At 40.5% G+C, this 23,252-nt stretch overlaps 2 protein-coding genes across 2 annotated transcripts in view; one reads left to right on the forward strand and one right to left on the reverse strand.

Annotated features, from left to right (window-relative positions):
* Positions 1 to 19,516, forward strand: part of apmap (adipocyte plasma membrane associated protein) — a 52,720-nt gene extending 33,204 nt beyond the window's left edge. The window contains exons 5-9 of the mRNA XM_034184803.1: positions 4,190 to 4,306; positions 4,972 to 5,146; positions 7,695 to 7,829; positions 8,148 to 8,340; positions 19,066 to 19,516. Of these exons, the coding sequence (XP_034040694.1) occupies positions 4,190 to 4,306; positions 4,972 to 5,146; positions 7,695 to 7,829; positions 8,148 to 8,340; positions 19,066 to 19,275 (830 nt within the window). The 3' untranslated portion in view covers positions 19,276 to 19,516. The remainder of the gene's footprint in view (positions 1 to 4,189; positions 4,307 to 4,971; positions 5,147 to 7,694; positions 7,830 to 8,147; positions 8,341 to 19,065) is intronic.
* The window catches only part of LOC117523317 (cystatin-F), a 67,629-nt gene continuing 45,891 nt past the window's right edge, over positions 1,515 to 23,252 (reverse strand). The window contains exon 5 of the mRNA XM_034184805.1: positions 1,515 to 1,645. Coding sequence (XP_034040696.1) covers positions 1,607 to 1,645 — 39 coding nt within the window. The 3' untranslated portion in view covers positions 1,515 to 1,606. The remainder of the gene's footprint in view (positions 1,646 to 23,252) is intronic.

Below are 23,252 nucleotides of genomic sequence, written 5' to 3' on the forward strand. Positions count from 1 at the left end.
CAGAGAAACTCACAGTAACGACCAGGTGGACGATAGATAATAACAAATAAAACTGGTTTTTGGGACTTCCAATTTGGATGGACAAGACTAAGAGACAAGCTTTCAAATGAATTAAAGCTCTGTCTGGGTTTTGGATTAATTAATAAGCTGGAATGGAAGATTGCTGCTAATCCTCCACCCCGGCCCGTGCTACGAGCATTCTGACAGTTAGTGTGACTCGGGGGTGTTGACCTCATTTAAACTAACATATTCATCCTGCTGTAACCAGGTTTCTGTTAGGCAGAATAAATCAATATGTTGATCAATTATTATATCATTTACCAACAGGGACTTAGAAGAGAGAGACCTAATGTTTAATAGACCACATTTAACTGTTTTAGTCTGTGGTGCAGTTGAAGGTGCTATATTATTTTTTCTTTTTGAATTTTTATGCTTAAATAGATTTTTGCTGGTTATTGGTAGTCTGGGAGCAGGCACCGTCTCTACGGGGATGGGGTAATGAGGGGATGGCAGGGGGAGAGAAGCTGCAGAGAGGTGTGTAAGACTACAACTCTGCTTCCTGGTCCCAACCCTGGATAGTCACGGTTTGGAGGATTAAGAAAATTGGCCAGATTTCTAGAAATGAGAGCTGCTCCATCCAAAGTGGGATGGCTGCCGTCTCTCCTAACAAGACCAGGTTTTCCCCAGAAGCTTTGCCAATTATCTATGAAGCCCACCTCATTTTTTGGACACCACTCAGACAGCCAGCAATTCAAGGAGAACATGCGGCTAAACATGTCACTCCCGGTCTGATTGGGGAGGGGCCCAGAGAAAACTACAGAGTCCGACATTGTTTTTGCAAAGTTACACACCGATTCAATGTTAATTTTAGTGACCTCCGATTGGCGTAACCGGGTGTCATTACTGCCGACGTGAATTACAATCTTACCAAATTTACGCTTAGCCTTAGCCAGCAGTTTCAAATTTCCTTCAATGTCGCCTGCTCTGGCCCCCGGAAGACAATTGACTATGGTTGCTGGTGTCGCTAACTTCACATTTCTCAAAACAGAGTCGCCAATAACCAGAGTTTGATCCTCGGCGGTTGTATCGTCGAGTGGGGAAAAACGGTTAAAGATGTGAACGGGTTGGCGGTGTACACGGGGCTTCTGTTTAGGGCTACGCTTCCTCCTCACAGTCACCCAGTCGGCCTGCTTTCCCGGCTGCTCGGGATCTGCCAGGGGGGAAACTAACGGCGGCTAAGCTACCTTGGTCCGCACCGACTACAGGGGCCTTGCTAGCTGTAGAATTTTCCACGGTGCGGAGCCGAGTCTCCAATTCGCCCAGCCTGGCCTCCAAAGCTACGAATAAGCTACACTTATTACAAGTACCATTACTGCTAAAGGAGGCCGAGGAATAACTAAACATTTCACACCCAGAGCAGAAAAGTGCGGGAGAGACAGGAGAAGCCGCCATGCTAAATCGGCTAAGAGCTAGTAGCTACGCTAAGCTAGCGTATAACATGTGGGTATAACATGTGTTGCAGGAAGAATGAGACAAAATAACACCTGAGATGCTTCATCGCTTGGTGTCCTCAACGGAAGGACAACATTACAACGTGGAAAACACTTTAGAGTCCCAACGTTTTTGGGGGGAATGTGTTGCAGACCTGAAATACAGGAATGGATGAAAATTAACAAATGAATTTGACCAGAAAATAATAGTAATAATAATAACTAAACAAAAACAAAACATTATTTTTTTCAATTAATTTTCATATATATATATATATATATATATATATATATATATATATATATATATATATATATATATATATATTAGTGCCAAATCGCAACAGAGTTGCCTCAAGGCGCTTCACACAAGTAAGGTCTAACCTTACTAACCCCCAGGGTAACAGTGGTAAGAAAAAACTCCCTCTGAGGAAGAAACCTCAAGCAGACCAGACTCAAAGGGGTGACCCTCTGCTTGGGCCATGATACAGACATAAATTACAGAACAGTTCACAAAACAAATATACAGGAAATGCTGTTGGTGCACAGAACAGGAGGGTCTCCAGCACAAATACAACTCCCATCTCTGGATGGAGCTGCACCTTAAACAGAGAGAAAAAACAGAATCAGGCATCAGAAAGACAAGAAATAGAGTATAATTTGTCAGCATTAAACAACAAGAAAAACAGAAATAATACTAAGGTGATCACCGGCCACTAGCCCTAACCTTCACAAGATACTGCAAGTTATTGCAGTAGTCCAATCTGGAAGAGATAAACGCATGGATCAGGGTCTCAGCATCAGCCATAGACAGGATGGGACGAATCTTTGCTATATTTCGCAGGTGGAAGAAAGCAGTCCTAGTAATATAATGTGGAGGTCAAAGGGACAACATAGGATAAAAAATTACCCCAAGGTTCCTCACTTTGTCAGTGTGATTATGACACATGAGCCGAGGCTGAGCGTTAACTGGTCAAATTGCTGCTGACGTCTCAATGGACCAAGAACCATCATTTCAGTCTTATCAGAGTTTAAAAGTAGGAAGTTACCAGAAATCCAAGCCAATCTTCTAAGGATTTTATGTGAACGAGATTACCAGCAGTTATCGGCATGTATAACTGAGTATCATCTGCAGCATAGCAGTGAAAGGTAATCCCAAAACGCTACAATATGTGCCCAAGGGGTGCTATATAAAGGGAGAAAAGCAGGGGGCCTAAGACAGACCCCTGTGGAACCCCAAATTTCATGTCACTAAGGTTAGAGGTAGTGTTACTGTACAAAACACAGTGAGAACGACTGGTCAAGTATGACGTCAGCCATGCAAGGACACTCCCAGTAATCCCAAAATGATTTTCCAGCCTATCAAGTAGAATATGATGATCCACAGTATCAAATGCAGCACTGAGATCTAACAGCAACAGAACCGTAGTGGTGTCTGAATCCATTGTAAGCAGAAGCTCATTCACCACTTTAGTGAGAGCCGTCTCTGTGGAATGATATTTTCTAAAAGCAGACTGCAGTGGCTCAAAGAGATTATTCTCAGTAAGATAGTCTACGAGCTGCTGTGACACCACTTTTTCCAGAATTTTAGAGAAAAATGATAGATTTGATATCAGCTGATAGTTTGTCAATACACTAGGGTCAAGATTAGGTTTCTTAAGTAATGGTTTAATTACTGCAGATTTGAAACATTTAGGAATAGATCCAGAAGTTAAAGAAAGATTAATGGAAAGATTAATATTATGTTATTATTATTAAAGATATTATTATTATTGTTGTTTTTATTATTGTTATTATTATTAAAGATTTGAAATAAAAGTCAACGTAAATGTCAGAATCACTATAAATTGTATTTTGTATTTAGTTCAGAGCAGAATAAACAGTAAAAGTGAGACTGTTGATTTCGTGGAGTTGAGCAAAGTGCTGTACTGCTGTGGGCAGTTAAAGTCCGTTTGTTGCTTCATGTGGACTTTGATCTGTTTCACAACCGCTGTGAAGAAACTCAGGAAAACAGAAGGTGTCAGTTTGCAGCAGCGACGAGTTCAGACCTGAACTGAGTTTCCTGTTTACACACGGCTGGCGTGACGCCCCCATGACTGTGAGGCCGGAGGCAGAGTCAGAATAAGATTTGAACTGGATACCCGAAATAAGTGGGATCACGTTTCACAGAGACCTTTAAGGACCGCCCACTTTACTGAACAGTTTTATTTTAAGTATCTCCATGAAGTGCACACACACACACACACCTTATTGTATCTTAACTTTAAGAGTTGTAACCTTTAAATGGTTCAAAACGTTTCTGCTGATGTTCCTTGTGTTAGCTTAATGCTAACGTCATATTGCTGTCTGTGTTAATGTATGAAACACTATCATGCATCATAAAGCCTTACGTACCTTAAAGGACTGTGTCCCAAAGCTGAAAAAGAAGTCAGAAGGCCACAGGGCTCATTCTTATCAGGCTCTTCTTACTTTTTTTAAACCTGGAATAATTTGATTTTGTTCATTAAATCTAAGATTAAACTTCATCTGTATTTTAATTGAGAATGAGTTAATTCTTCTGCCTCCTTGGAGGTAATATTCAGTGGATCCAGTGAACTTCTGTCCTTCGGCCCATAGTTCAGTTTATGTTTTGCGGCTTTGTGAATGTTTGGCTTGAGGCCCTCAGTGGAGGACATGAATCAAGTGTTTTTGTCATTTAGGATCCAGAGAGGATGAAACCAGCTGTGGGAGGCCACTGGGGGTCAGAGTTGGACCAAATGGCACCTTATTTGTCGCTGACGCATATCTGGGCCTGTTCGAGGTCAACCCCACCACAGGCAGGTGCTACACTGTTAGCCACATTAGCATCATCTCATATGAAGCTAGTATTAGCCACACTGGCATTCAGTCATATGAAACTAGTGTTAGCCATGTTAGCATTACATCTTACGAAGCTAGTGTTAGCCATGTTAGCATTACATCATATGAAGCTAGTGTTAGCCATGTTAGCATTACATCTTATGAAGCTAGTGTTAGCCATGTTAGCATTACATCATATGAAGCTAGTGTTAGCCATGCTAAAGACACTAAACACAAATGCAGTTGGGTTCCAAGGTATTTGGACAGTAAACAATCCATTATTTCAGAGACAGTACATAAATGCACAGATTAAGTCTATGAATTGTTGTGAATCCAAATATAAATTTTCCCAGCCTTTGTTTTTTTTTTACAGTCAGGGGATGAAGTTTTTCTTGGTCTTCATTTCCATCAGTCATTAAGAAACACAGTGTGGTACTGTACAGAAAACCTGTCTGGAGGAGGTGGTTCTCAAACAGTGAGTGACCTTGCAAGGAGACTAGTGAGGGAAGCCACCAAGACACTCAGACTCTATGGTTGTGATTGGAGTAGCTGTGTAGTGCAGCTTTTTATTTTGGGGTCTTTTGGGTCTGTCTGGTTATCTGCTTTAGCTTTCAGTCTTAGCTCCGCCCCCTCTTTTCTTCAGGTGAGGCGGTAAAGCTGGTGTCGGGTGGTCAGGTGATCGCTGGCCGGAAGCTGTCATTCATCAACGACTTGACAGTGACGCAGGATGGCAAGAAGGTGTATTTCACCGACTCCAGCAGCAGGTGGCAGCGCAGAGACTACCTGTACCTCATCATGGAGGCCACTGCTGATGGACGGTACTTTATAAAAAATAAGAAATCACTTATTTGTAAGAATGTGTATTGATAAGATTTTATCTATCGATTCTGCTTATTGATCCATTTCCTTATCGATTCCCTTATTGATACCTCTTGTGAATTTTCTGTGTACTAAAAGTAGGCTTTACAGGTTTTCTATGTATTTTATTGAGTCTTAAAAGTAAATAAATATGAAATTGGTCACTGGATCCTTGATCTCTGGACATAAATAAAAATAAATAAAATCTGTAGTTTTTTGTCAAAAGCATTTCCTTTCAGACATTCTGGCATGAATGTCTCTCCGTACCTCTGAGCTGAGCTCAGTCGGCTGCTGCGCGTCAGCGCAGGACGTCTCGTTTTGGAAGGAAAAAATGTTTAGATTGACTACAGTTTGTTTGTATTCCAACATCTGGAAAGAGGTGTCATTTGATTTAAACTGTGTTTCTCTTTGAAGTTATTAATTCCAACTGGATTCTATCTTTCTAACTTGACTCGTCAGAGAGCCGCACAGTGTTTGGAGCTGTGTGAACAGAACGGAGGACGATTCTCGTTTCTTTCTCCCAACAAGACAGGAGTCCCAGTTAGTAACTTTAATCCACACAAAAGTGACTCACGATTGACATATTCAGGGATGAAAGTGGTGAAAAACAAAAAAAGCTGAAACCCAAAATTACCCCCAACACCACCTGCATGAAAATGTTTGAATTCTAGAAGCTCTGAAATGCAATCTGGGACTATTCCAGATGATAAACTGGAGTGAGTGCAGCATCCATTTAGTGAGAAAAAAAAACCTTATTCAAATTCATTCCAGTAGTATTCTGTTCTTACTAGGATGCAGCAGTTTTCTAGTTTGGCAGATAGTTCTGGAGGAAATCACTGAAGAAATTAACAAACTGAAAATATGGTTTGACCGAAACAAACTGTCATTAAACTTAAATAAGACAGGGATGAAGTGGAGGTGGAAGAGTCACTAGGTGTTCACAGGAAACACTTATTTCTATATGTATGTATTTATTTATGTTCATTGTTAGTTGGTTTTATCTTTTCTGCTGTTTTGTTTTATCAGGTTCTTTTTGCCTCTTTCTGTAAAATTGTATTATAGCATTATTAGTTATTACTACTATTGTTGTTGTTGCTATTATTATTATTAACATATAAACAAAAATAGTAAGTCCCTTCGGCTGTTCCCTTGTTTGCACTCGGGGTCGCCACAGCAAATCCAAGGTGGATCTGCATGTTGAATTGGCACACGTTTTACGCCGGATGCCCTTCCTGACGCAACTCCACATTACATGGAGAAATGTGGCAGGGGTGGGTTTTGAACCCGGAACCTTCTGAACTGAAACCAAGCGCATTAACCACTTGGCCACCACCCCTGCAACATATAAACAAAATAAATGTAAAAAATATTACAATTTGTAATACATTTGACTCTTTTACGACAACAAACACTGAGCCATTAATTATTATACAGAAAACAAATGCACAAAAACGTGCTGAGATGCGAACAGCTTAATGCTAACTTTAACATTGAAAACTCCGTAGACATGGTAACGTGTTAGCATCGGTCCCGTTTTTAAGTTATAAAATACATGTATCAACTGTTTCAGAAAACCATAACAGGTCGGTTTAACATAAAAAAGGTAAATAATACTCACAGACATATGATCTTTAGGGTTTTAGTGGGGAAAAATTAAGATAAAGCAAAATAAAACAATTAATCAAAGAAGCAGTAGATTGAAGCACTGCTTTGATCTCAAAATCACTGCTTCGATTGGTTCATGGTTCAAAGCAAAGCTGTGCTGTAGGAAAGTTGATTACAGACCCGCTGCAGGGTCTGTAATCAGTGTAGAGAAATTATCATTTTCCTGACAAACACCCCCAAAAACAACGGCCATTCTGAAGGAGCAATAAGGGAATCGTTAAGCAAAAAGGTTATTGATGTCGGTGGATTGAATCATTTCTTAACGGTCTCCAAAAGGAACCCGTTCTCGATACCCATCCCTAGTTATTTGTGGTTGATGATGTCATAGTCAGTCCTGACCAATCAGCAGTCTCACAGTTATTCAGCATACTTGCCGGATTTGGTCAAATCAGGCTTTAGTTCCCAGACATCAATCAATCAATCAATCAACTTTTTTCTTATATAGCGCCAAATCACAACAAACAGTTGCCCCGAGGCGCTCCATATTGTAAGGCAAGGCCATACAATAATTATAAAAAACCCCAACGGTCAAAACGACCCCCTATGAGCATAAAAAACCAATCAGCTGTAAAGCATTTCTTGATGGTGATGACATCATAACCACTGTTTAGGACATTTTGGAATGCTCATAAATTTTAATCCAACCTGGAACCTGCTGGCTCCTCCCACCAAAACCAAAAGTCTGACACCCCCCCCACACACACACACACACACAGCTTGTGCAAGAAACAGTTTGTGCAGCAGCTTTTCTACGGTCTGTGGAAGGAGCCTAGAAACTGTGACAGATGCCTCATAGTGTGTCCTGCAGTACCTAGATTGGCCACTAACCATGATGTGGTTCAGGGTGTTGGAGTATGACATGGACAGCCGCGAGGTGACTGTGCTGATGGAGAACCTTCGATTCCCAAACGGCATCCAGCTGCTTCCAGAGGAAGAGTCTGTGCTGGTCGCAGAGACCACCATGGCCCGGATCCGCAGGTGCGCTTCAGTCCTTCAGGGGCTTTTTGGATTTCAGCATCAAATTTACAAAAATAAACTTCCTCGTTTCCATAAATCTTGATGATGGCACGGTGATGACGGCTGGAAGCTGTAACGGGTCTCCAGCAGCTCGCCGGCTGAAGTGTGTGCTCTCAATGAACGTTGAATAACTTCTGTTGCTTTGTTTGTGTGGTTTTATATCCATAATTTAAAATATTGATTTAATTCCTGTGGACAAAAAACTTTACATCATAAAGTCTTTATCTGAGAAATACAAGACGGTTCTGATTCGCTTCTGAACCATCTGCATGTGTCCAGGGTTCACGTGGCTGGTCTGAATAAAGGCGGGATGGACACCTTCATGGACAACCTGCCTGGTTTCCCTGACAACATCCGTCCAAGTTCTACTGGGGGTTACTGGGTCACCATGGCAGCTGTGAGGCCAAACCCCGGGTTCTCCATGCTGGACTTCTTGTCCCAAAGACCCTGGATCAAGAAACTCATCTTCAAGGTATTACCATGAGTGACTTAAGTCACCATGAGTGAAATGTTTAGTGGATTTAATGTCTTCAGCCACTGTCTTTGTTTGTCAATTTGAAACCACCTGGTTGCAAAACCTCCGTTTCTTTATGGATTTTCATCAAAATTAGTTTCCGTTTTGCTGTTAGATCTCAGTGCTGCGTTTGATACTGTGGATCATCATATTCTACTTGATAGGTTAGAAAATCATTTTGGGATTACTGGGAGTGCCCTTGCATGGCTGACGTCATACTTGATCAGTCATTCTCACTGTGTTTTGTACAGTAACACTACCTCTAACCTTAGTGACATGAAATTTGAGGTTCCACAGGGGTCTTTCTTAGGCCCCCTGCTTTTCTCCCTTTATGCAACACCCCTTGAGCACATATTGCGGTGCTTTGGGATTACCTTTCACTGCTATGCAGATGATACTCAGTTATACATGCCGATAACTGCTGGTAATCTCATTCACACAAAATCCTTGGAAGATTGCCTTGCATCAGTGAGAAGTTGGATGTCTATAAACTTCCTACTTTTAAACTCTAAGACTGAAATGATGGTTCTTGGTCCAGTGAGACATCGGCATCAATTTGACCAGTTAACGCTCAGCTTCGGCTCGTGTGTCATACATCACACTGACAAAGTGAGGAACCTTGGGATAATTTTTGATCCTTCGTTGTCCTTTGACCTCCACATTAGAAATATTACTAGGACTGCTTTCTTCCACCTGCGAAATATAGCGAAGATTCGTTCCATCCTGTCTATGGCTGATGCTGAGACGCTGATCCATGCATTTATCTCTTCTAGATTGGACTACTGCAATGTTCTATTTTCTGGTTTACCACAGTCCAGCATTAGAGCTCTCCAAATGGTTCAAAATGCTGCAGCCAGACTTTTGACACGAAGCAGAAAGTTCGACCACATTACACCCATTTTGGCATCTCTTCACTGGCTTCCTGTCCCAGTGAGATCAGATTTTAAGGTTCTGTTACTAGTCTATAAAATTATTCATGGACTGGCACCTCCCTACCTAGCTGACCTAATTAAACCTTACGTACCGGCCCGGGCTTTACGTTCTCAGGGTGCAGGACTACTTTGTGTCCCTAAGGTGAATAAGAAGTCTGCAGGTCACAGAGCTTTCTCTTATCGTGCCCCTGTTCTGTGGAATGATCTCCCTGCATCAATAAAACAGTCAGATTCTGTGGAGACTTTCAAGTCCAGACTTAAGACGCACTTGTTTTCCCTTTCATATGGCTAGCATACTGGTACAGTTTTGTTTTACGCTTTTTACTCTTTTAATTCATTTATTAGTAATTGGAGCGTGCCGCGTCCTCAACTTTACCTAAATTCTGGGTCTTTTAGTGAAGTTTAGGGCTAGTGGCCGGTGATCACCTTAGTATTTCTCTGTTTTTCTTGTTGTTTAATGCTGGCAAATTATACAGTATTTTTTGTCTTTCTGATGCCTGATTCTGTTTTTTCTCTCTGTTTAAGGTGCAGCTCCATCCAGAGATGGGAGTTGTATTCGTGTTGGCGATCCTCCTGTCCTGTGTGCCAATAGCATTTCTTGTATATTTGTCCGTGAATTGTTCTGTAATTTGTGTCTCTATCATGGCCCAAGCAGAGGGTCACCCCTGAGTCTGGTCTGCTTGAGGTTTCTTCCTCAGAGGGAGTTTCTCCTTACCACTGTTGCTCTGGGGGTTGGTAAGGTTAGACCTTACCTGTGTGAAGCGCTTTGAGGCAACTCTGTTGTGATTTGCCGCTATATAAATGAAAATAAATTGAAATTAAATTGAAATTTGAAATTCCATGTTCCTTTTATATCGTCATATGAAACCACGAACCTAAAAAAATAGATATATTTTATGGCTTTATTTTGACCATGGGCAGTGCCAGGGGGCGCTAGTGGGTGCTAGAGCGCCCCTGGATTTGTCGTAGCACCCCCAAGAATATAATTCCTCATTTATTATATTAATTTAATTTCATCCCATGTTTTTAAGGCCTTGTCCACAATGTAACTGAACTTCTCCTATATACTCTTTTTCTTTGTAATTTTGAAAAAGTGTTTGATTCAAGAAATATCTCCGTTCTCACAGATCCAATGAAACCACGTGAAAATGCTGTAGTACACATGCCAGGCCTGTATGTAGCGTTGTAACGATTCTACAAAAAATGGAGAAGACGTGGGGCTAACAACGAAACCTAACACTTAAGAAGCCAGCTCACAGATTAAAGTCTTTTAATCTGACCTCTTGACAGGATTCATCATCACAGATGAAAACTGTTCCCCACATGACACTTGTTTTGAAAGATGAGGTCTAGAAATGCGTTAATTCGTTATGACGGAACTTACTTGTTAAAGGTTTGTTTTTTTTTTGTTGTTTTTTTTTTAGCTTTTTTTAAGAAGTCCCTCGGTGTTTGTCTGCTCTGGGTGAGTTTCTCAGACTGAGCTGGAGGACGCCGTGCTCGCAATACCAACAAGAAGAAAAAAAATAACAATATGCTAAATTACACTGTAAAATGACAGAGGCGGGGCGATGACATCATCCTTTCACTTTTCCACAGTAAGACAGTTCTGGCATTTTCAGATTTATGTGATTAGATAAGTATTTCACTCAGAAAAGAAAATAAACATTCATCAACAGAACTAATTGTTTTACACAAAATGAGTGTAACGTGGCGTTCAGTGACATCACGTTCAACAATGTCATGATAATAATATTAATACATTTAATTTATAATGCACCTTTTATTAATAAAAATCTCACAGTGCTACAGGAAAAATAAAATAAAACCAAGGATCAACAAGAGAATAAAAACAGAAAATCTTAAGATTAAAACAGTCGGCAGAATAGAATAAAACCAAAATAAAAATAATAAAATAGAATAAAAAGACTAAGATGCAGATAGGGATGAGTATTGAGAACCGGTTCTTTTTGAGAATCGTTAAGAAATTATTTGATCCACCAACATCAATAGCCTTTTTGCTTAACGTTTCCCTTATTGGTCCTTCAGGGTGGCCGTTGTTTTAAGGGTTGAGGGTGTTTGTTGGGAAAATGATAATTTCTCTACGTTGCTTACAGACCCTGCAGCGGCTCTGTAATCAAACATTTCTGCAGCACGGCTATGCTTTGAAGCTTGAACCAATGAAGCAGTGCTCCGATCCACTGCTTCATTGGTTCTTTGCTTCACTCCTCTTCAAAAGTGACAAGTCCGCTTTTTAACCCCTTTCAAAGTCATTAAAATATGTCAATCGTGAGTCACTTTTGTGCGGATTAATGGCCCAGTCACACGGCACACGACGTTTCCTGAACGAAGAGAAAAAGTAAAAAAGTCACAATTCATTGGGAAAAGGTGGATGAAAGAGCTTTATCACCGAATAGCCTGCGAAGCAAGAGCACAAATGGGACGAAAGAGGAACTTAACAAAACCGAAGCTAACGATCTTGACGCTTTAAACCAAACGTGCCTTGAGCCACAGCTGGAGCAGTGTGTGTCTGCATCTCTGAGTTCCAGGACTCGGTGCTGGGACAGAGCTCATAGCGTCTGAGTCCTCAAGAAACTGCAAACAGAAGCTGTGGAGATCTGTGTGCACGTCGGTGGACCCACCTGCTTTGGTTCCTCGTCCAGAACAAAAGAGGGATAATCTCCTTCATCATCATTCAGCTTGGGACTCTGACGAGGGCAGTTGCATCTCCTCCACTGTCCCTTATCTCTGTTTACTGCTTTAACCTTCAAGTCCCTACTTTACCAGACTGTGAATTCCTCAAATTATATTGAATACTGGATCTATTGGACTGCTATTGGATTAACCATGGAATTGATCAGCTGGTCTCTGAACACTATTGACACCATCTTTTCTACAAGAAGGTCATGATTGGGGGATCCTACCTGCCCAGATGGAACGTATCCTGCAGGCTATGTTCTCGACTCCTGGAAGTCTTGGCGTGTTGCATGCTTTGTGCCTTTCTCCGTTGAGGACGTCGGGGATTTATTCATATTTGGTCTTGTGGTATCAGGGCTGGTACTTTCTGGCTTATGTGCTGCCCTGATCTACCGGAAAATTGGCAAGACAGTGGCATCTAGAACCACAGCCCCTCGCTTGTCCGTCATGATTAACGAGGTTGGCAAGGCAGTGCATTCTCAGACTGCGATGACTCTTGAACTCAGACACAAATTGGATGACATCTTGGAGCAGATGCTTGCCTTGCAGATGAAGATGAAGATTTCTGAGGCCAGGGAATATTCTTAGCCCATAGCACCCTCATAAAAATGCCAAGCTCATCCACAGCACCTGCAGAAAACAATCTCTGGAGCCGCCACTGAATGTGCACGAAATGTGCTCCTCAAAACGTGTCCCTGTGCAGTAAATCAAGCACACCCCTCTCTTCTTCTATGGTGTTTAACGGCAGGCAGCATCCTTATTGTTGCCACCTGCTGCCTCAGTCCGTTACAGCAGCACTAAATCCTCTCCATGAGGCTAGTGTCTTTCAAGTATTTAAAAGCTAACACTTCCCCTCCCACTGGACCTTATGGTCAAATGCTTCCTACAGAAACTTCTTTCAGGCCTTAAAATGGATTTCCTTCAGTTTTTACTCTTTAATAGATAAACCACTCAAAAATGACAAGATATTTTGTGAAATAAAATATTTTGAGGTTGGATTAAAGCACTGTGCTAAACACTGTACAGTGGTTATGATTTTTATTAGTTAGAACTGGTGGCGTTTGAAAGAGCTGCATTCTGGTGATGGCATTTCACACTTTATTTAGAATTCACTTGGTCTGGTGATATTTATCATTAATATGTGGTATTGATCTGGTGATGGTCATTTATACAACCCCAATTCCAATGACGTTGGGACATTGTGTAAAATGTAAATAAAAACAGAATACAATGATTTTCAAATCCTCTTCAACCTATATTCAATTGAATACACCACAAAGACAAGATATTTAATGTTCAAACTGATAAACTTTATTGTTTTTGTGCAAATATTTGCTCATTTTGAAATGGATGCCTGCAACAGGTTTCAAAAAAGTTGGGACAGGAGCAACAAAAGACTGGGAAAGTTGATGAATACTCAAACAACACCTACCATAATTGGAAACAGGTGAGTGTCATGATTGGGTATAAAAGGAGCATCCCCAAAAGTCTCAGCTGTTCACAAGCAAAGATGGGGTGAGGATCACCACTTTGTGAACAACTGTGTGAAAAAAAACAGTTTAACAGTTTAAGAACAATGTTTCTCAATGTTCAGTTGCAAGGAATTTAGGGATTCCATCATCTACAGTCCATAATATAATCAGAAGATTCAGAGAATCTGGAGAACTTTCTACATGTAAGCAGCAAGGCTGAAAACCAACATTGAATGCCCGTGACCTTTGATCCCTCAGGCGGCACTGCATTAAAAACTGATATCATTGTGTAAAGTATCTTACTGCGTGGGCTCAGGAACACTTCAGAAAACCATTGTCAGTTAACAAAGTTTTTTAATTTTTTTTTTTTTTTTTTTTTTACAGCGATGTAAATTGGCTGTTTTAAATCATACCAGCCCTGCCAGTCGGCGACCTTAGCTTTCCGTGAGGCCACAGCGCTGTGTAACGGCAGCTCAGAGTGGAACATGACACAGCTGAAAGCAGCGTCTTTCTCAGTCTGAGTGAGAAAGTCCCTTTGGCTGCTCCCTTGTTTGCACTCGGGGTCGCCACAGCAAATCCAAGGTGGATCTGCATGTTGAATTGGCACAGGTTTTACACCGGATCCCCTTCCTGACGCAACTCCACATTACATGGAGAAATGTGGCAGGGGTGGGATTTGAACCGGAACCTTCTGCACTGAAACCAAGCACATTAACCACTTGGCCATCACTCCTGCTTTTCTCAGTCTGAGTGAATTCCAGTGCTCCTCCTGTGTCTGTAGCTGCTGTTGAATTCAGACATTAAGTTTATTTTACAGTTTAAAGGCTTCATGTTTCCAGTTTGCACGAAGGAGAAGAAAGCAACAAAGATGGTATGAGCTGGTGGTGGGGGAGCAGGGAGAGAGAGAGCAGGTCATGATAAGCCAGTTTTGAGTTTAACCGCCGCAGGGGCTGCTGGGTAAGTTCAAAGGTCAAGTTATAGAAACTGCACATTCCCAGGATCACAAAAACAAAGCAAACGCATGAAAAATAAATAAAGAAAACAAACCTAAAACACTGTCATCTTTGTCACATTTTCTCTCTTTATTATATGTTTCTAAACTGGAGCTGCGTTCACAAACATTTACTGTAGAATATTAACTGTATGTACAGCTTCTTAATTTTTTTTATTTTTTGTTCTATGTAACACTTGCTTCGACACTGTAAATGTATGTTTCCCTTATCAATAAAGCTCCATTGATATTGAGAGGAGGAAGGAGTTCACACAGTCCCACATGAAAACAAGTTAGTTTTCATGTGGAACTGGTTCCTGTTTACAGACGATCACATGGTCATCTGTGTGATCAGTGGAGTTTGCACCATCATAACGATCACAAACGAACATCTTCAGCTCAGTGAAACAGGAAAGTGAAAAACTATCATTCAGAAAGTTTTTCATCCAGATTTTATCCTTTGCAATGAAACCAGTCCAGGTTCAGCGCTTCTTCAAATAAGACAATTATTAAAGGGTTTATATTGTTCAAAAAAAAAAAAAAAATTAACGTAATCCCGCTCATAAATGTTGAAACAAAAAACAAAACTGGCAAGATGACAGAAAAGTGTATTAAAGCCACTGTGTGTCAGTTTACACTCTGGATCACAGTGTTAAATTGTGAGACACAGCTCTCTGCCTCACTGGATTAAAGCCACTGTGTGTCAGTTTACACTCTGGATCACAGTGTTAAATTGTGAGACACAGCTCTCTGCCTCACTGGATTAAAGCCACTGTGTGTCAGTTTACACTCTGGATCACAGTGTTAAATTGTGAGACACAGCTCTCTGCCTCACTGGATTAAAGCCACTGTGTGTCAGTTTACACTCTGGATCACAGTGTTAAATTGTGAGACACAGCTCTCTGCCTCACTGGATTAAAGCCACTGTGTGTCAGTTTACACTCTGGATCACAGTGTTAAATTGTGAGACACAGCTCTCTGCCTCACTGGATTAAAGCCACTGTGTGTCAGTTTACACTCTGGATCACAGTGTTAAATTGTGAGACACAGCTCTCTGCCTCACTGGATTAAAGCCACTGTGTGTCAGTTTACACTCTGGATCACAGTGTTAAATTGTGAGACACAGCTCTCTGCCTCACTGGATTAAAGCCACTGTGTGTCAGTTTACACTCTGGATCACAGTGTTAAATTGTGAGACACAGCTCTCTGCCTCACTGGATTAAAGCCACTGTGTGTCAGTTTACACTCTGGATCACAGTGTTAAATTGTGAGACACAGCTCTCTGCCTCACTGGATTAAAGCCACTGTGTGTCAGTTTACATTTACACTAGGGATGGGTATAGGGAACTGTTTCCTTTCGGGTATCGTTAAGAAATGATTCGATCCACCGACATCGACAACAATTCCCTTATCGGTCCTTGAGAGTGGCTGTTGTTTAGGGGGGTGTTTGTCAGGAAAACAGTCATTTTTCTACATTGATTACAGACACTGCAGCGGGTCTGTAATCAACCGTTTCTGCAGCGCAACTTTGCTTTTAACCTTGAACCAGTGCTTCAGTCTATTGCTTCGTTGATTCATTGTTTTATTTTGCTTTATCTGAATTTTTCCCCGCTAAAATCCTAAAGATCATGTCTGTGAGTATTATTTATCTTTTTATGTTAAACTGACCTGTTACCGTCTTCTGAAACAGTTGATAGATGTATTTTATAACTTAAAAACGGGACAGATGCTAACACGTTAGCATGTCTATGGCATTTTTAATGTTAACGTTAGCAAAAAGCTGTTCACATCTCAGCATGTTTGTGTGCATTTGTTTTCTGTATAATAATTAATGGCTCAGCGTTAGTTGTCATAAAAGAGTCGAATTGTAATTTTTTTATTTATTTTTGTTCATATATTAATAATAATAGCAACACAACAATAACAGTAATAATAACTCATAACTAACAATACTACAATACAATTTTAGAGAGACACAAAAAGAACCTGATGAAACAAAACACAACAGAAAATATAAAACCAACTAACAATGGTCATAAATAAATACATACAGAAATAAATAATTGTTTCCTGTGAACACCTAGTGACTCTTCCACCTCCATTTCATCCCTGTCTTATTTAAGTTTAATGACAGTTTGTTTCGGTCAAACCATATTTTCAGTTTGTTAATTTCTTCAGTGATTTCCTCCAGAACTATCTGCCAAACTAGAAAACTGCTGCATCCTAGTAAGAACAGAATACTACTGGAATGAATTTGAATAAGGTTTTTTTTCTCACTAAGTGGATGCTGCACTCACTGCAGTTTATTGTCTGGAATAGTCCCAGATTGCATTTCAGAGCTTCTAGAAATCAAACATTTTCATGCAGGTGGTGTTGGGGGTAATTTTGGGTTTCAGCTCAGCTTTTTTTTGTTTTTCACCACTTTCATCCCTGAATATGTCAATCGTGAGTCACTTTTGTGTGGATTAAAGTTACTAACTGGGACTCCTGTCTTGTTGGGAGAAAGAAACGAGAATCGTCCTCCGTTCTGTTCACACAGCTCCAAACACTGTGCGGCTCTCTGACGAGTCAAGTTAGAAAGATAAAGTCCAGTTGGAATTAATAAATTCAAAGAGAAACACAGTTTAAATCAAATGACACCTCTTTCCAAATGTTGGAATACAAACAAAGTGCAGTTGATCAAAATGATTTTTTCCTTCCAAAACGAGACGTCCTGCGCTGACGTGCAGCAGCCGGCTGAGCTCAGCTCAGAGGTACGGAGAGACGTTCATGCCAGAATGTCTGAAATGAAATGCTGACAACAAAAGCTACAGATTTTATTTATTTTATTTATGTCCAGAGATCAAGGATCCAGTGACCAATTTAAAATGTTGTTGACATAGAAAACCTGTAAAGCCTACTTTCAGTACACAGAAAATTCACAAGAGGTATCAATAAGGAATCGGATCGACAAGCGGAATCTATATCGATTAAAATCTTATCAATACCCATCCCTAATTTACACTGTGTCACAGTGTTAAATTGTGAGACGCAGCTCTCTGTCTCACTGGATTAAAGCTGCCGTGCGTCAGTTTACATTTACACTGTGTCACAGTGTTAATCCCTTGCTCCTGCCCATGATGGTTCACGTCCTACATTTTGGGTTCTCTTTGGCCCCCAGGTTCTGAATCTTCAGGTTTTTTCTGTCCATCATTATCTTGCCCCAGTCCGCTTTGCTTTTCTTCTCACTTCACTCTCTTGCACTTACCTTTGTGTACCCTGGCCACGCCCCCTTCCACACAACTGCACCTCATCTCACCTTGATTAGTCTGCTCCTTATTTAAACCCTCACAGTCTCGCTGCCAGGTTGTTGATTTTGTGTCACTTTCCAGCCTCCGTCCCGTGCTTAGTTTTGTCATGTTTGCTTGTCGGTGTTTTGACTTTGCCTGCTTTTGACCTCGAGTTAGCCCACCCCTGTACTGAACACCTGCCTTTTCTACTCATTAAACCTCTTTTGAACTCTGTCAGTTGTGTCCATACAGTTTGTGCCATGCCTGATAGTTAAATTGTGAGTCACAGCTCTCTGTCTCACTGGATTAAAGCTACTGTGTGTCAGTTTTGAAGAAAGGAGCAAATGGTATGTCCATCAAATATTAATGTGACTTTAATCTTTTAAACATTATTTATGACCTATGCATAACATAAAATGACATGAAATGTAACAGAAATATGCATCATATTCAAGTTAAATTGCCTCAAGTTGTGTCTTTTACAGTAGATTGCAGAACATTACAAATCTTGAATTACTTTAATTTATTCTGCCCACTGATGTGCCATACGGAGCCAGTGGCCCCTGACTTCAGGCACTGATTGGCTGTTAGCCCAAACCACTCTTTTTAAATATGAATGCCTGCTTTCTGGTTTGTAACAAAGCCCCGCCCTCAGCACTACTATTTGTTAGAGACGTTCAGCCTGTCAGTGCTGAAGGCTGCTGTCCCACAGAAGAAGATAGCAGGTTCAGCTGGACTTCTACTGGCAGTAGACGTATTGAAAGTTATCAGTTTAGCTTTTATCTGTAACTTCCGCTAAATTTTTTTCTAGGGATTTATCGGTTTAGCTTTATAAAACTTAACTTTTCAGTTAGCGTATTAATTGTTATCGAAGCTAATGTTTTGGTTAGCTGTGCCCACCACTGTGTGTGTGTGTGTGTGTGTGTGTGTGTGTGTGTGTGTGTGTGTGTGTGTGTGTGTGTGTGTGTGTGTGTGTGTGTGTGTGTGTGTGTGTGTGTGTGTGTGTGTGTGTGATTTTAATGCCATTTTTGTCTTTGTTCATATGTGTACTTTTAGTATGACTCATGTGCAGCGTTTTATCAAAGAGCCGCCTGATCTGGGCCCTGCTCTCTGATGGTCCCTTTTTTCCATATTTAACATCACAGTTTGCTTGTAAACCAGAAATAAGATCATCAGTTTGTAAAATGTTGTGCCTGAGATCATCTGCAGTGATTTTCCTGATGACATCTCAGGCGTTCACCAATAAGATGATTCAGAAATGGCCAGAGGTCACAAAGGTCAGCGTTTAATCTGATCACATTAACGGATTCTCTGCTTCTCCTCAGATCTTCAGTCAGGAGGTCATGATGAAGTTCATCCCTCGTTACAGTCTGGTGGCCGAGCTTCACGATGGCAACATCTGTAGGCGGAGCTTACACGACCCCAACGGCCTGGTGGCGGCTTACATCAGCGAGGCTCATGAGCATGATGGGAGTTTGTACCTGGGCTCTTTCCGCTCGCCGTATGTCTGTAAACTAGACCTGAGCAAAGTCTGAAACCTGGGTCAATGTGGAAACTGGGTCGTGTTCATAAGTGTTTGGACCAACTCTGACTAAAAGTATCCTCAGCTTTAACTCAAAACATTTAGGAATTACAAACACACAGTCCCTCCATGTCCAGAGCTCAGAAATAATTTAATTTCAATTCGCTTGCAATTTATTTTCCTTTATATAGTGCCAAATCACAACAGAGTTGCCTCAAGGCACTTCACACAAGTAAGGTCTAACCTTACCAACCCCCAGAGCAACAGTGGTAAGAAAAAACTCCCTCTGAGGAAGAAACCTCAAGCAGACCAGACTCAAAGGGGTGACCCTCTGCTTGGGCCATGATACAGACACAAATTACAGAATAATTCACAAAACAAATATACAAGAAATGTTGCTGGTGTACAGGACAGATACCACACCCATCTCTGGATGGAGCCGCACCTCAGACAGAGAGAAAAAAACAGAATCAGGCATCAGAAAGACAAATACAGTGTAATTCATCAGCATTAATCAACAAGAAAAAAAACAGAAGAAATACTAAGGTGATCACTGGCCAATAGTCCTAAGCTTCAATAAAAGACCCAGAATTTAGATAAAGTTGAGGCCGCGGCCTGCTCCGTTTACTAATAAAATGAATTAAAAGAGTAAAAAGCATAGAAACATACTATACCAGTATGCTGCCATATGAAAGGGAAAATAAGTGTGGCTTAAGTCTGATTAGATTGGAAATTTAAGGCATCCATTAAGAAACACCCAATCCTGTGAATGTTGTCGGCAGAAAATGAAGATTAATTAATTGGTCACTTTTCATGGGGTTGTTAATTAATCTTTATTTAATTCTTTATTTCATCCCCGTACTAAGGAGCTGCTGCTCCGGTTCTTCTCTCCGAGGGTGCCACATTAATGTTCTGGAAACAGCAATGGTAGCAGCTACATTTACAAATATTTTCCACAAATTACTATTCTTTTGTATGGTATTAAAATACTATATATCATACAAGACTAATATTTTATGAATTTGGTGCTTTATCTTGCTGCCACATAAAACAAAAAAAGATTGATTTTTTTTTTTTTTTTTAAATGTGAAATTATTTTGACATTAAAATTTTTCTTCTGAGACCCTTGAAGAGACATACCACTTTTATATATCTTATCATACATGCATACATACATATACACACACCTATACTAGTGTGTTGTCTGTGGGGATCCACGGGCTCTAGATTGGGTTGTGTTTATAAAATAGGTAGCTGACATTTTTCAAGGGTGGTAATAAATTATGCAAAGTTTCTGTAATGAGTTGGAATGGTGTGTGAGTCCAGAATTTAATTATCAACATCCATTGTTCAGTGTTGTTACGTAATATCCAAAATTTCTCCCAAAATATTAGTCCTATCAACATTCGGTTTTGGCGGCATTCATCCTTGACCCAAAATCCTTAAACATACCAAGAGCAAATGGCAACTTTCTCCTATATATATGAAACATGCAAACTCCACATAGAAAGGCCATAGGTGGGAATTGATCATATGAAAATTCAGTAAGGTATATCTTATGTATTATATCCCATTTCTAAGGTGGAACTATGCTAAGGTATATCTAAAAAGGAAGCGTAAAATAGAAGAGTAGAAAAGAGTAGAGCCACTTAGGTGCCTGGTCTTGAGAACCAGGGATGGTTGACGTTCTTGCTGTGAGGCAACAGTGCTAACAACTCATCCACCGTACTGCCCTAAAAATGTTTGATTGGTATAAAAACTAATCAAACATCCATAGGAGAGTAAACATATGTCACTGATAAGGAGATTAGTCATTATGGCATTACAAAGTATATTCCTGGAAGAATTATTGCTAACATTTGTTCTAATCATTACAAAGATTAGAGTATAACCTGAGTCAAGCCTATTAAGTGATTATTGCCCTTTGCAAAGAAAGGAAAAAAAGAAAGAATAATAACAAAATTGAGGGTAATATAGTTAATGTTCCATGTTGCTGTCAAATGCACAGAGTGGCAGCACCTTCTGTTCTCATGATGATGAATTTTACATGAACACTAAGAACATGAATGAATACATGTACAATCTTTGAACTTCAACTGTGAAAAATACATTTAATATCATTATGACACAGTAACAATTTAGCATTAGCATTCAGCCTTACAAACCATAAACATCCTGTTTTAGAGCCTGTTGTTTCACAACGTTCATACAAATTTATAGTCAGCTTTTGCTCTGTACACATTCTAACACGTTAAAGTTTGCTAATAATTGTCAGAATAATTATAATGATCATGATGGTACTAATGATAATAATAACACTGATATTAGTAATAATAATGATGATGATAATGTGCTACATTAAATGTTTCAGCATGTTATCAAGCTGCATTATTAACTTCATGCATGTAAAAAGAAGAGGTTAGTTTTATTTTGGGGTGCACGGTCGCATCACGTGGTGTGTTTGTCATTCAGCCAGAAGGTCAGTGGTTCAAATTCCTCCTGACTGTTGAAGTGACCAATTAAGAAACTCAAACCTAAATGACTTCTTTGCTTGGCTTAGCTTGTTGTAGCGCCCCGATGTCGCCGGTGGTAGAATCGTCATTGCGCAGATATTTTGCATTCTGTTCATAAATATCATTAAAATGTTGATGTGTTAGCAAACGTTAAGTCCTACACACTAAACTCTACATGCTAAATGATGGTTGTTTCCTGCCTTTAGCATGTCAAAAATATAATCCAAACATTTAACAAACAAATTAGCAATGTGACATCAGAAAATGAGATGACTGATTACAGACACACTAATGTTGGCATGTCTGTATTCACCTTATTCAGCCCCGCCCACTTTTACAACATAGGTATTTCTGTTTTGGCTTATGCTGCACTTACACATAACAAGTCACGAATCCCACAAAGTACACATTCTTGGCCGCTGATCACAAATGTGATGATTTGAGGCCGAGGTGTCAGGTGTCCTCAGGAACTGCTGCAACCTGTTACCACATGTTACGATTAATGACACGTTTTGCTGGAGAATTATCAGGAATCATTACGCACAGTCAAGAATGTTCCGCGCTGCTCACTGTTGTGCATCGTTAAGTTCTGTCACATTGTGAATGAAGCGAATTGTCTCCACAGACACACCCATAATCATTCAACCGTCAGTTACTGAACAATTTAGATCACTCCAGTTTGCTCCTCAAAATCCACAGCAGAAGAACTTTGTGACTGCATGCTTAGTTGGGCTCTGTGCCATGGAGTGGCACAGAAAGGAGGAGACGGAGAGAGCCAGATGTGTGGCTCCACGCGGCTCTCATCTTGCACGTTTTCCCAAACATCAGGCACAGCAGCAGGTGGAACACCTGCAGGAGCGCACTGAGGAGCACTGGAATGAAACTTTTAGTGGACTTGGCGTCACTGTCCTTCTTCAGCATACTGCTGCAATGAAACTGAATGTGGTGCAGCAGGGTTTAATTGCGCGCATGTCAGAGAGAACACTGTCACGCACTATTAAGGATCATCACTAATCAAGATGGATCAACAGGCTCAGTTGTGACCTCCACGGCATGAGGTGAAATGAGGGTGGTGTGTGACATTCGTGGAAGATTTTCTGACAGCCAAAAACATGCTCCACGAAAATCACAAATATCACGCACTATTAAGAAACCTATTCAGATGCGTTAAGTCACGTTAAGAATGTCAAGAATGTGTCAAGAATGACTCAATATGACATTCGTAACGCGTCCTGCTTATGTGTAAATGCAGCATAAGGGACTTCCACTGAGTGGTGTTTCCAGTATAGAAAAATGGAAGATATTACATGGTTGGAAACAAAAACCTTTTTGAAAAGCTCAAAGGGATCGACTCTGGCTCACCCACGGCTCAGAACAGAATGAGAAGATGACATGAAAAGTGGCCCTTGATTATGTATGCCCATATTGTTAATTACTTTGTGTGGACGGTTTGGCTATGAGGAACTATAAAAGCACT

This window comes from Thalassophryne amazonica, chromosome 13, assembly GCF_902500255.1.
Source record: "Thalassophryne amazonica chromosome 13, fThaAma1.1, whole genome shotgun sequence".
NCBI classification, from domain to species: domain Eukaryota; kingdom Metazoa; phylum Chordata; class Actinopteri; order Batrachoidiformes; family Batrachoididae; genus Thalassophryne; species Thalassophryne amazonica.